Source organism: Protomyctophum parallelum, assembly GCF_964188405.1.
Source record: "Protomyctophum parallelum genome assembly, chromosome: 4".
In the NCBI taxonomy this organism is placed as follows: domain Eukaryota; kingdom Metazoa; phylum Chordata; class Actinopteri; order Myctophiformes; family Myctophidae; genus Protomyctophum; species Protomyctophum parallelum.
Genome location: NC_139700.1, coordinates 44,753,699 through 44,765,918, shown reverse-complemented (window position 1 = coordinate 44,765,918; position 12,220 = coordinate 44,753,699). Strand labels below are relative to the sequence as shown.

Genomic DNA, 12,220 nt, shown 5'->3' with positions numbered 1-12,220 from the left:
CGTGTATGCGTGCATGGAGCGGAGGAGCTGAGGGAGGAGGCAAAAGAATCAAACCACTTGGCAACATTTTGGGGAAGGTTACCGTAATGACTGGAAAATTGCGCAGAGGAAAAACGGTAAAATGAACTGCTGTGAGCGCCGGTCGAGGCACATGGGCACCGCGGCCATGTGGCCGTATGGAAATATAATTTTTCGAGGGGCACACGGCCAAAGAGAGGGGCAACGACGGCCATGGCCGCCGTGAAATTCCTGCCCTGGGCAACACTGTTCATTTTGTAAGAACCGACGCCTCTGGTCAACTCATGGGTCAACTTCAGGAGCAGGAACTATTATTAATAGATTATATTGTTGCGGGGAGTCGGGGACCCATGTCTTTGTCACACAAGTATAGTGCAACGCTGAAATGTGCACTGAAAACAAGAGCAGATGGTGTTGTTAAAAGAAGCACTTTAGCACACCGCTAGAAACAAAGCAACGAAATTGTCATGGATTGTGAGGCTGATGCATTTTATAGGCAGTTGCCGAAGGTGGTAAGTCAATGATTAAACTGAAGAAAGATTTAAATAGATTTAATCATTTATATTCATTTATATGTCATCACATCAGTGACACAGATTAGGCAGATGAAGGCTGGCTCAGCCTGGCGCTAGAGTCGAACAGAGCAGATCTACAATCAACATTACTACATTATTCAATATAATAGTACCAAAAGTACGGCTTATGAATATTAATAATATAATATGAATATTTCAAGCTGCGAAAGGTGGGGCTCTTTTTTCCCCATGGTCCTTCTGTTTAGCTTTACCTATAATAATAATAATAATAATAATAATAATCTATCAGCATTTATTATTACTGCTATCTAAATAAAATAAAATAAAGTATCTATAAAGCACAAATTTCCTTTGATATGTATTGGAGTACAGGAAATAAGCCCATAACTTCCTCACAATTGTGCTTACAGTATAGGCTTACTTACTGTATATTAGAGATGGTATCATGCTGTAATTTATCATAATATTTTATTAAGTAATTTTGACTATTCGATTTTAAATGTTTTATACTCTGACTACATTATTGTTTTCCTAACTTGTGGCTGCACTTTAACAATTATCTTATATTATATTATTATTGTCATTACTCATTTATCATTTATTGTGACCAAAGGTCGCAGTTAACTATGCAACCTTGCGTTGCACCTAACTCACAATCCCTGTCACTCTGTCACGACACCTAACTCAAATACCCGTCACTCACCCCTGGCAAGCCCCCAGGTCATCGTGACATCACATGACATCATCAGGGATGGATATTGCGACCTGCTGTCGCAGTTATATTATGTCATCAATATTGGCCAGCAACTCATCTGACCTCAAACCCTTAGATCTCCATATATGGATATTATGTCAGAACCTGTTCTGACATTCTATATGTTGATCCTTCCCCATCCATCATTCCTCTTCGATGTCTCCCTTTTAACTGATATACCTGTCCATTCAAACTCTAGACGCCAAAGTTATTAGTGCAGCCGCACCCGGCAGCCGAGTTCTCCACAGAGTTCTCAACAGGCCTGAAAATGAAGGCCCGGCCCCTACCTGGGCCCTCATCAAACCCTTTAGGGCGAGGTGGCTTCTTGCCCTCACACTCACAGTACATTTTAACAGAGGGCAACAGCCAGATTAATTCCGGAAGTGCATTATTTGTCTAATGCGGCGATAGCAGGCGAATGGCCGATAGTCGAAAAGTGGGCGGAGGAACGTCGCCCGAAAAGATACAAATAATAATTTTGGGCGATACCGGATGATTAGGCGATGTGTCCGACGATGCTCGCCCGCTGTTAAACCGCACTGTCAGGCGTCTTACTGGTTTCTAGATAACTTCTATCGGCCTGATACGCAAGTTGCAGCTATCGTAATCTGATCCTGAAGGGAAAACATGTTATATATGGGTCTATAGTACTTACGTACTATAGTATACGTACAGTATAGTACTGTACATATAGTACTACGTATGGTACGTATCGTACTATGTACAGTATGTATAGTATGTAGCTTCCACCGCACCAATGGCACCATTGTACAGTATGTCACTCAGGAACATGTCTAATAGTATTCGGCTACTAGTGTAGTTTCCACCATTCTAGTGTTACGTGTTTCATTCAGGATCATGACCTAATACTTATAGTGTAGCTTCCACCATTGTGTTTCATTTAATTATCTAATTATTCGAGTATTTATAGTGCAGTGTTGTTTTTGGCAGCACATTTTGATTTTAGTTTCAGTCATAGTCTCTTGAGTAGTTTGAATTTAGTTTCAGTCACATTTTAGTCATCTGGAATGTCTTAGTGTTAGTTTAGTTTTAGCCGACAAAATATCATAAGATTTTAGTCGACTAAATCTACAGTTGATTTAGTCGACTAAAATGTATTTTGGCGGGCCGTGATGCCGTCGTAATGGCTGATTTTACACTGAAAATAGCCGAAAATAGCCGATCTACAAGCTCACAAGTGAGCTTGTAGATCGGCTATTTTCAGCATGCAACCAAGTGTAAAATCACTTGTACTGGAACTCTTGTCCACTAGTCCCTTCCTAACATGTTAGTCTTGTTTTTTGTATATGTTGACGAAATTGTAAATATATTTAGCCTTAGTTTTAGTCGTCATAGCTTAGTTTTCATTTAGTTTTCCTCAGTGAAAAAAGGTAGTCGGCGAACATTTTTCGTCTCAGTTTCAGTCGACAAAAAAACAACACTGTTATAGTGTAGCTTCCACCATTGTGTGTCTTTCAGGAACTCCATGCTCATCTGAACGGGTCGGTCAGTGTCCAGACCATGGAGAAGCTGATCCGCAGGAAACCCCACCTGAACATTGAACCCAGCATGACGGCCATCCACAGCGGACACAGAACCCTGGACCAGTGGGTCTTACATTTTATTCTTCCATCCATATTTTGTTTTTGATACATCAATTATTCCATCCATATATTTTATTATCCATCCATTATTCCATCCATATATTTGTATTATCCATCCATTATTCTATCCATATATGTTATTATCCGTCCATTATTCTATTATCCATCCATTATTCAGACACAGAACCCAGGACCAGTGGGGCTTATATTTTATTATTGCTCACATTTTGTTTGATGGTTTTTGCACAACTTAGCACTGCACTCAATAACGACACGTTCAGATTTCAGACGGGGAAATTCACATTCAATCTTTAATTACGGACCTAATTGATGAACCGGTTTAGTAATATTTTGGAAAATAGGGATGGAAAATAAATCACTTCCGTTTACACAGTTTGCAAAAAATGAGTGGTTCTCAAAGTTTTTCATCTAAGATTTTTTTATTTTATTGTGACCCCCATCTGAAAATATAGGTTTTGTGTTGTTGAAATGTTTAAAAAATATACAAAATGTTGTTTGAAAAAAAAAGCTGATCTACAAGCTCACATGATCATGTTGCATCACGATACATTGTGAACTTGTGGTCAAAGACAAGTACGTGGTTAGAATGATTTTAATGCTATCTGAACTAATTTAGCTGGGGACCCCCTGGAAACCCCCTCAAGGAACTCTGAGGGTCCCTGGACCCCACTTTGAGAACCACTGCTCTACTCTACATAGAACTTTATTTAATTTTAATGTTACTTCACCGTGTGTGTGTGTGTGTGTGTGTGTGTGTGTGTGTGTGTGTGTGTGTGTGTGTGTGTGTGTGTGTGTGTGTGTGTGTGTGTGTGTGTGTGTGTGTGTGTGTGTGTGTGTGTGTGTGTGTGTGTGCAGATGCTTCCAGGTGTTCAAAGTCATCCATCAGTTAGTGGACTCGGAGGAGGACATATTAATGGTAAGAACCCACTGTTTCTCAACCTGTGGTCCACGGACCTCTACTGGTCCATGGGGGCTGGATCCAGGCTAGGTCCATCATGGCATAATTAATAACAGCTGGTCCAATGTGAAAAATGTTTTAATATGTATCAAAAACTAGCCGTGCGTTCATCATAACCACCTGAGCAGCCACCACCTGAGGTGAGGCTGGAAGTGAATGTCTTTATATCCTACCTGGGATTTGAGCCTTGTTCTAACCAGTGTTGTTTTCGTCGACTAAACCTAAGACGAAAAATGTTCGTCGACTACCTTTTTCCACTGACGAAAACTATGATGACTAAAACTAAGACTACTGACAATTTCGTCAACAAATAAAAACTAGACTAAAATAGGAAGGGACTATAGTGGACAAGAGATCCAGTAGAAGTCATTTTACAATTAGTTGCATGCTGAAAATAGCCAATCTACAAGCTTGTAGATCGACTATTTTCAGCAAGTGGAAAAAAAACTGTCATTACGACGGCATCAAGGCCCGCCAAAATTCATTTTGTTTGACTAAATCAACTGTAGATTAAAATGTGACTGAAACTAAATTAAAACTATTCAATGACTGACTGAAAATCAAAAATGTCTGCCAAAAACAACACTGGTTCTAACCAGATTTCTACCGCTTCATCAAGACTGAATCCCTACTTATCCAGGACTGGACATACAGTATATTCAGAATATTCACAACTCAGAACTACTACTGTATGTAACACCAGTAAACCCCAGCCTCTCTTCAGGCAGTACTACTCTATGCTATGTAACACCAGTAAACCCCAGCCTCTCTTCAGGCAGTACTACTCTAGCCTATGTTACACCAGTAAACACCCTGTATCTCTTGTCTTTTTTCACTCCAGGTAGCCAAAGACGTGATCAAGGAGTTTGCAGCAGATGGAGTCAAATACTTGGAACTGCGAAGTACACCGCGAGAAGAGACCAATACAGGCAAGGCATTAGCCAGGTCCCATACTCAAATTTCTGTTATACAGTACATATCTTTAGTAGGGAACAATTACAAGCCACATTATTTATTGTGAAGTCCACCAGATGGTCACATTATTTTTTGGCAGGTCACCATTTTCACTGTAAAGCCTAGTAGTAATGCATGATACACCAGAGCAGGTGAACTTTGTTTCGGTTCGACTGGTCCAAAACTACTATAGAACGTCATCCAGGAAAATAAAAGACGACATGTATTGTCGGTACTGGTGTGTTGCTTTTCACTGTGTAGTAGTGTGTACAGTACACTGTATGACGTAATTGAGACATTTTCATCTACAATTTTGTTTTGTCATTGTCAGGTTTGACAAAGAGGAGATATGTCGAAACGGTTATTGAAGCCATCCGGCAGTGTAAAAACGAGGAAGTAGATATTGATGTCCGGTAAGAATCCACATACAGTACTTAACAATAGTTATTTATAGAACACTTATTGAAACACGTTGCTTTACATAGAGAAAAGTCTAAACAAAGTACAGAACAAAAATGTATAAATGACGTATAAATTAAAAAAACAGTCAAACAGTAACATTTCGACAGCAAACACAAGCAATGATGGCAGTGTTGTTTTCGTCGACTAAAACTAAGACGAAAAATGTTCGTCGACTACCTTTTTCCACTGACGAAAACTAAATGGAATTGGAAACTACATGAAAACTAAGCTATGATGACTAAAACTAAGACTAAATAAAAAACAAATAAGAACTAGACTAAAATGTTAGGAAGGGACTATAGTGGACAAGAGATCCAGTATAAGTCATTTTACACTTGGTTGCAGGCTGAAAATAGCAGATCTACAAGCCCACAACACGTTGCGATGTAACTGCCGGCATCAAGGCCCGCCAAATCAACTATAGATTTAGTCGACTAAAATCTTACGACATTAAAAGTAATGTCGTAAACTATCAAAGAGACTAAACTAAATTAGCTGACAAAAACAACGCTGCATGGCGGTATATATGTTTTCATTCTGCAGGTTTCTGGTGGCCGTGGACCGCCGGAACGGGACTGACGTCGCCATGGAGACGGTGAAGCTGGCGGAGGACATGATGCTGTCCACGGACGGTCTGGTGGTGGGACTGGACCTGAGTGGAGACCCAACGGTCAGTCACACACACACACACACACACACACACACCAGAGCTCACCTTTTATTCATTTTCAACAATTGCAAAGAAATCACACCCGTGTGAAGTGAGTGGTGCAATTCCGTGTGGGGGTCCCCGTTAAAACCCATTTTGACCTGAGATCAGATTAAAAAAATGTCTTCTACATCCTGACAGTTTTCTGAAAAAGCTATGTTTCTATGTCAGTGGTTCTTGAATTTTCCAAAAATAGCAGACCTACAAGCTCGTAGCGCGCCACTCGGTGGCGCGCTATGAGCTTGTAGATCTGCTATTTTTCAATAGCTAAAGCATAACATAATGCTAACACCAAAAGGGGTTCCCGCCTTTAGGCCACCAGTGCGTATAGCACATACAGTACCTGTGGAGCGGTTGTTGAGCCGATTCTGTGCACTGTGAAAGTGACCGATGGCTGTCCTTCTAAAAGGTGGGTCATGGCAGAGACCTGCTCCCTGCCCTGGAGAGAGCCAAGAACAGTGGGATGAAGCTCGCACTGCATCTGTCAGAGGTACAGTATGAACTTGTGTTATGGTAGGATATGTTTCTGCTAGCGTTCAGAACATCATTAGTCATTATTATTTATCCCATCTGAAAAAAACGATGTTTCTTCTATATCAGTTGTTCTCAAACTATTTCATGTCAAGGACCCCAAAGATTATATGTAATTGGCCGCCGACCCCCATCGGAAAACATGTTGTTCCAGGGACCCCCCGGAAGCAAAGATTTGAGTTAAAAAACGTGTGCTCTGAAAGAATATATATTCAAAGATTTGCGCCACATTTTCACGATTTTTCAAAAATAGCAGATCTACAAGCTCGTAGAGTGGCACAGAGTGCCGCTCTATATGAGCTTGTAGATCTGCTATTTTTCAATAGCTACAGCATAACATAATCCTTGAAACACCAAAAGGGGGTTCCCGACGCGTCCAGAATGGGTTATTTGTCATTGTAACTGATGTTTCCAGGTCCCATCCCAGTGCGAGGAGTCCGAATTGCTCCTTAACCTTCCTCCGCATAGGATTGGTCACGGCACCTTTTTGCATCCCGAAGTGGGCGGGTCGCAAAGCCTCGTTGACAAGGTGGTGAAGAACAGAATCCCACTTGGTGAGACAAAAATAAAACACACGCAACGTTGGCATGTTTCCATTATGTCATCATGTCTTCATATGGCCCGTAGCACAGGCCTAAACGTATGTAATTTAGATGTATAATTTAGCATGTTATGTAGACATCATAGCACGTAGCACTCTTTAATGTATACTCATAGCCTCACTGTACAGATAATCTACTGTTAGACAGATATTAGGTTCTTAGCTTGCTTATGATTCTTGATGACTATATGTATTTGATGTATTACCTGGTGTTGTTTTTACTTACAGTAAATTGTCCTGGATTAAGAGCGTCTGCCAAAATTCCTAAATTGTAAATGGTAGCATGTCAAACACACTGCAAAATAGCAGATCTACAACAGTATGAAGTGGTCAAACTAGCAATATAATTAGCAACTAGCAATATAATTGTTCAGAAGCATCTTCCATGAAACATGAACGGTCACGGATATTTCATAAAAGGAAAGGTCAAAGGTCAAAGCCTCAATCTGTGTTTTATTAAACTTGGTTAGCTCTATATGGAACAGCAGCAACGTAATGTTTTTTAGAGCGAATCCTAAACATCGGCATCTTATATACTGTGTAAAATGTGGTTCAATCATGAGATTCTATCTTGCTTTATAGCATGTGATCTGACCCGAATCTGTTAATGTTATTTGTTTTGCAGAACTGTGCCTGACATCCAATGTGAAGGGACAAACTGTGCCGTGTTACTCCAAACACCACTTCCAGTACTGGTACCAACGGGGACACCCAGTGGTCATTTGTGTAAGTGTTTCATGTTAGGGCAGACAGGGAAAAAAAAGACTACAGTACCGGTAATCATTACACAACAACTCTTTATTTTAGTGTGTAACTAAAGTGGTGTATTTCGATTGGGGCCTTTTGACAAAGGCTTTCAGGCAGAAATACACAGGGAAGACATTATATTCTGGGGGGAACATTAGCCCAAAATAGCAGATCTACAAGCTCAATGCACTGCAGTGAGATTGTAGAGCGGCTGTTTTTGGCAAAGAGATCTGGGGTTGACAGAAAATGTGGCCAGAGTCCCCTTCTCTCACACTTCTATCCACACTTTTCCTGGGCTGTGTGTGCTCCAGTTCCTGTTGATTTCATTGGATATCATTGGTCATCTGCCCAGTTTCATTGGCTTTCATTGGATCAAATCGACAGGAACTGGAGCACACACAGCCCAGGAAAAGTGTGGATAGCACATGTCCTAAACCCTTTTAAATGTCATGTCAGGGCTGCCATATGGCAGTGCAGTAGAACGATAATTACCCTGTTTGTTCTATAGGTGGGTTTCAATATATGGCCATATAGAGAGGGTATGCGCGTGACATCATCGTACCTGGAAGTTCTGCGGGAACGCCCACTGAGTGGCAAAAAACTACTTTCTGGCCTTGACAGCCCATACATCCAAACAGAAAAGTCCTGTCTGATTGCATTAAACAATGTTAAACTCACCAACATTGCAGCTGAACGAAAAGCTCGAATTATCCTCTTTCTATCTGCAAAGTTTTTGTTTCATAAAAATCCAACATAGAAACGTTATGAGTGTCAGAGTTTGGAAGTGCTTGTTTTCAATTCAACACAACATTTTGCTGCCTCCTGCATTGTGTGACATTTAGAAACAGGTGGTACGCAGGACGGTTGAGTGATTTCCAACGAGCGCTTCCAAACTCCAACACTCCATGCTGCTCAATGTTCTGCCACTCAGTCTAGATGAGGGGGGCGTGTCCTGATGGGAAAATCATGCATGTGCATTATACTCTCTATTGATATAGTCTCATGATAACCAGTGTGGTTGCCGCAACATGAGTCACACTTGCAAATGAACCAAGTTGGTTCAACACCTGGATCTCCATATATGAAGATCACGACACTGACCTCTCATCAAACCCTGGATAGCCATACATGGTTCGACATACTATAGATATGGAGCCGGCCAGCAACTCTATACATCTGACCTCACTGACACCAGATTCATAGTTTTAACTCCTGCTTCTCAACTGTGCCGTATTAAGAAACTTAATTGTTTCAGCGTGACCTCACCTTTCAGGGCGAGGTCGCTTCTCGCCCTCAGGGCGTCTTACTCGTTAGTAAATCTGTGTATATTAAATATGTATTTCCCATCGAATATCTAAGTCGTAGCAACATTGTTCATGTGCAGCATAGTTTGTTTATGCTCATGTATTGAAATGATAAAGATCGCTGCTGATGTCCCCATGCAAACTGCTAGCCTAGCCTGCTAGCCTACTAAGCCTAGTAGCGAGTGTTCAGTGCGAGTGGAGAGGCGACGCCCTCACTGTTTGGTGAACTGTTTTCACCAAGACCGTGTGATGTACAGTAGTGTACTACTACTATATAATATTTCCAGGCCTAGTCATAGACACTTTAAATTAACACCGTTGGGAACTGACTCGAGTTGATCTCTCTGTCGACAGACCGACGATAAGGGAGTGTTCTGCACAGAACTGTCTCAGGAGTATCAGCTGGCAGCGTCGACGTTTGGTCTGGCTCCCGAGGCCATGTGGAGGCTGTCCCTGCAGGCCATCGACTGCACCTTCGCCCCAGAAGGCCTCAAACAGCAGCTGAAGCAGACGTGGACGCAACTACGACGCCAGGCGTCGCCGGAATGAAAGCCAATATATTGAGGTTTAATTCAGACTGCCAAAAAAAGAAAAGTGGAGATTTCAACTCTTTCCTTTAATCAGTCAGACAGAAAAGATATTCTCCAGTCTGTCAGAGCTGCACAACTCAGTTGCACAACATGTGTGTGTGACGGTTTATCCTTTTACCACTTATTTGTACAGAATATGATCTACTGTAAGCACATTCAGGTATGGGATACAACAAAGTACTCAACGTTCGTCGTTAAAATTAATTCACTGCCAGTTTTATTTCTTGTTCTGTTTAGCTACTGCCAGGCTTTTTCATTATATCTTACCTTTTCAAGAAATGATGTGTTGTTTTGGAGTTTTTTTCTTCTACCCCCCGTCGTCGACACGTACACGTGTGTGCTGTGTTCACACGGAAAATAATAATAACAATAAGCCACAAGAGGTCTCAGGTTACCGTGTATTGTATAATGGCTGAGAGGCGTAGGTAGGCAATAGCGGATAGCGGAGGGTCTTCTACCCTCTCAGCCATTATAAAATCCACGGTAAGCTGGGACCTCGTGTGGCTTATTGCTTTTCTAAAACCGTTACAAACATAGTATAGCAATATTAACCTAATAAAACTATTCAATTCACAAAAGTAGCTACGCTTTGCGCCCACCAGAGCGAGCCACATCACTTCCTTGTTTTGCTAGGCAAGTAGGCTATGTGACGGGGGTAGTGCTTGATGTCTTTACGGGGCTGCCTGGAGCCACACATTCACAGTCATATGAGTGCGGGCGGTGCTTACACGCCCGCACGGCCAGAGTGTGTAAGGCAATCGAGTGCTCCCCTTCCCCAGTTTAGCTACAGAGCTGCGGGATCAGCTGGGAATGATATAAAGTGATTGAAGGTGTGGATTATCGTGGATTTTACAACGGTAACCAGCCAATCAGAATCAAGCATTGGGACTAACCGTTTTAGAAATAAAATTTGGACCTTGCGTTATCACCCTTTGAAAAGAGCATGTTTCACCCCTCAAAAAAATCAGGATCAGGATCAGATTTTGCGATGACGTCACGTTCCGTTTGCTGTGGTACTGCGACTCCGATGTGTTTACAAATGAATGGAGCATGTACGTAAAATAACTTACTTACATCTTTAAACCTGTGATGAAATAACAATGCGGATTGTGATTAGAAAGAGACAAAAGGCGATGCTATACCAGCTATAGGTGCGTTTCCATGAACCCATTTTGAAAATAGGAAGCTTGACTTGACATTCTTTTAGGCTATACAAAAATAATAAACGCTATGATTGTCCGGTTAATTTACATTTACATTTGGTTGATGTTGCTTCTTCTTCTTCCATTCTGAGGCGCTTTGGAGGGAGAGCGCTTGACTTGGAAATATATTCGCTGATCTACTCAGACCTTCCATGATTCCATGATACAGTTTACAATTTACAATTTAGGCATTTAGCAGACGCTCTTAATCCAGAGCGACTTACATTTAAGCAAGAACAAAGCATGGGAATACATCACATAAAAAGCATTTATCATGAAACATGCGTAAGCTAAGAAAGTAACAGTGGAATATTTATATAGTGAAACTATACATACACTATACATATAAACTATACATCTTTACTACTATGCTATATATGTGTACTATGGCGTGCTATGACTACATACAATACAATTACAGTGCTGTCTACATAACATGCTATAAGTCTGTATCAAATGCTATATAATCCAACAGAAATGCTATCTAAGGGTTTAGGGTAAGTGCTAAGGGCCATGATGGAGTCTGAAAAGGTGGGTTTTCAGGCTACGGCGGAAGATTGGGAGTGATGCTGCAGTTCTGACTGCAATGGGAAGTGCATTCCACAGTTTTGGAGCCAGAAGGGAGAAGAGTTTGGGACGTGTGGAGCGTTGTCCCGGCGTTTTTAGTGAGGGTACTTCCAGCTTCCCTGCGTTGGCTGATCTGAGTGCGCGGGAGGGTTTGTAGGGTTCAATCATACTTGTAAGATATGGGGGAGCCATACCTTTGGTTGCTTTGAATGCCAGCATCAGAGTTTTGTATTCTGTGCGGGCAGCGACCGGGAGCCAGTGGAGGGAGCGGAGCAGGGGGGAGACATGTGAGAATTTTGGCTGGTTGAAGACCAAGCGAGCTGCTGCATTTTGGATCAGCTGGAGAGGCTTAAGTGCACATGCTGGTAGGCCAGTAAGGAGGGAGTTACAGTAGTCGATGATCTACTACTACTCTCATCGGGAGCGCAAACAGACTGCAGAGGCTTCAATACATTCAAACAGCACTGCTAGGATCCTGAATGAGTCCGTAAATGTGTCCACATCAAACCCACCTTACGTTCACTACACTGGCTCCTCATCGCACTGTGCCAAAGTGATATAACGCGAGTTCAGTGCTTTCTAATTCAAAACCTATTCCCGGAAGTGTTTCCATACCCAATCTGCGCATTTCATTTTTGAGGGACGCTAGCCCCTCCTATAGT

The 12,220-nt window shown here is 41.7% G+C and overlaps 1 protein-coding gene across 1 annotated transcript; it reads left to right on the top strand.

Annotated features, from left to right (window-relative positions):
* The first annotated feature begins 358 nt into the window (after positions 1–358).
* mapda (N6-Methyl-AMP deaminase) lies at positions 359–10,229 on the top strand. The gene is made up of 10 exons (XM_083763814.1): positions 359–530; positions 2,788–2,915; positions 3,789–3,849; positions 4,733–4,820; positions 5,177–5,258; positions 5,851–5,977; positions 6,426–6,506; positions 6,963–7,101; positions 7,774–7,874; positions 9,554–10,229. The coding sequence occupies exons 1-10, from the start codon at positions 486–488 to the stop codon at positions 9,746–9,748; spliced, it is 1,047 nt and encodes a 348-aa protein (XP_083619940.1). The 5' UTR covers positions 359–485; the 3' UTR covers positions 9,749–10,229.
* The last annotated feature ends 1,991 nt before the right edge of the window (positions 10,230–12,220 follow it).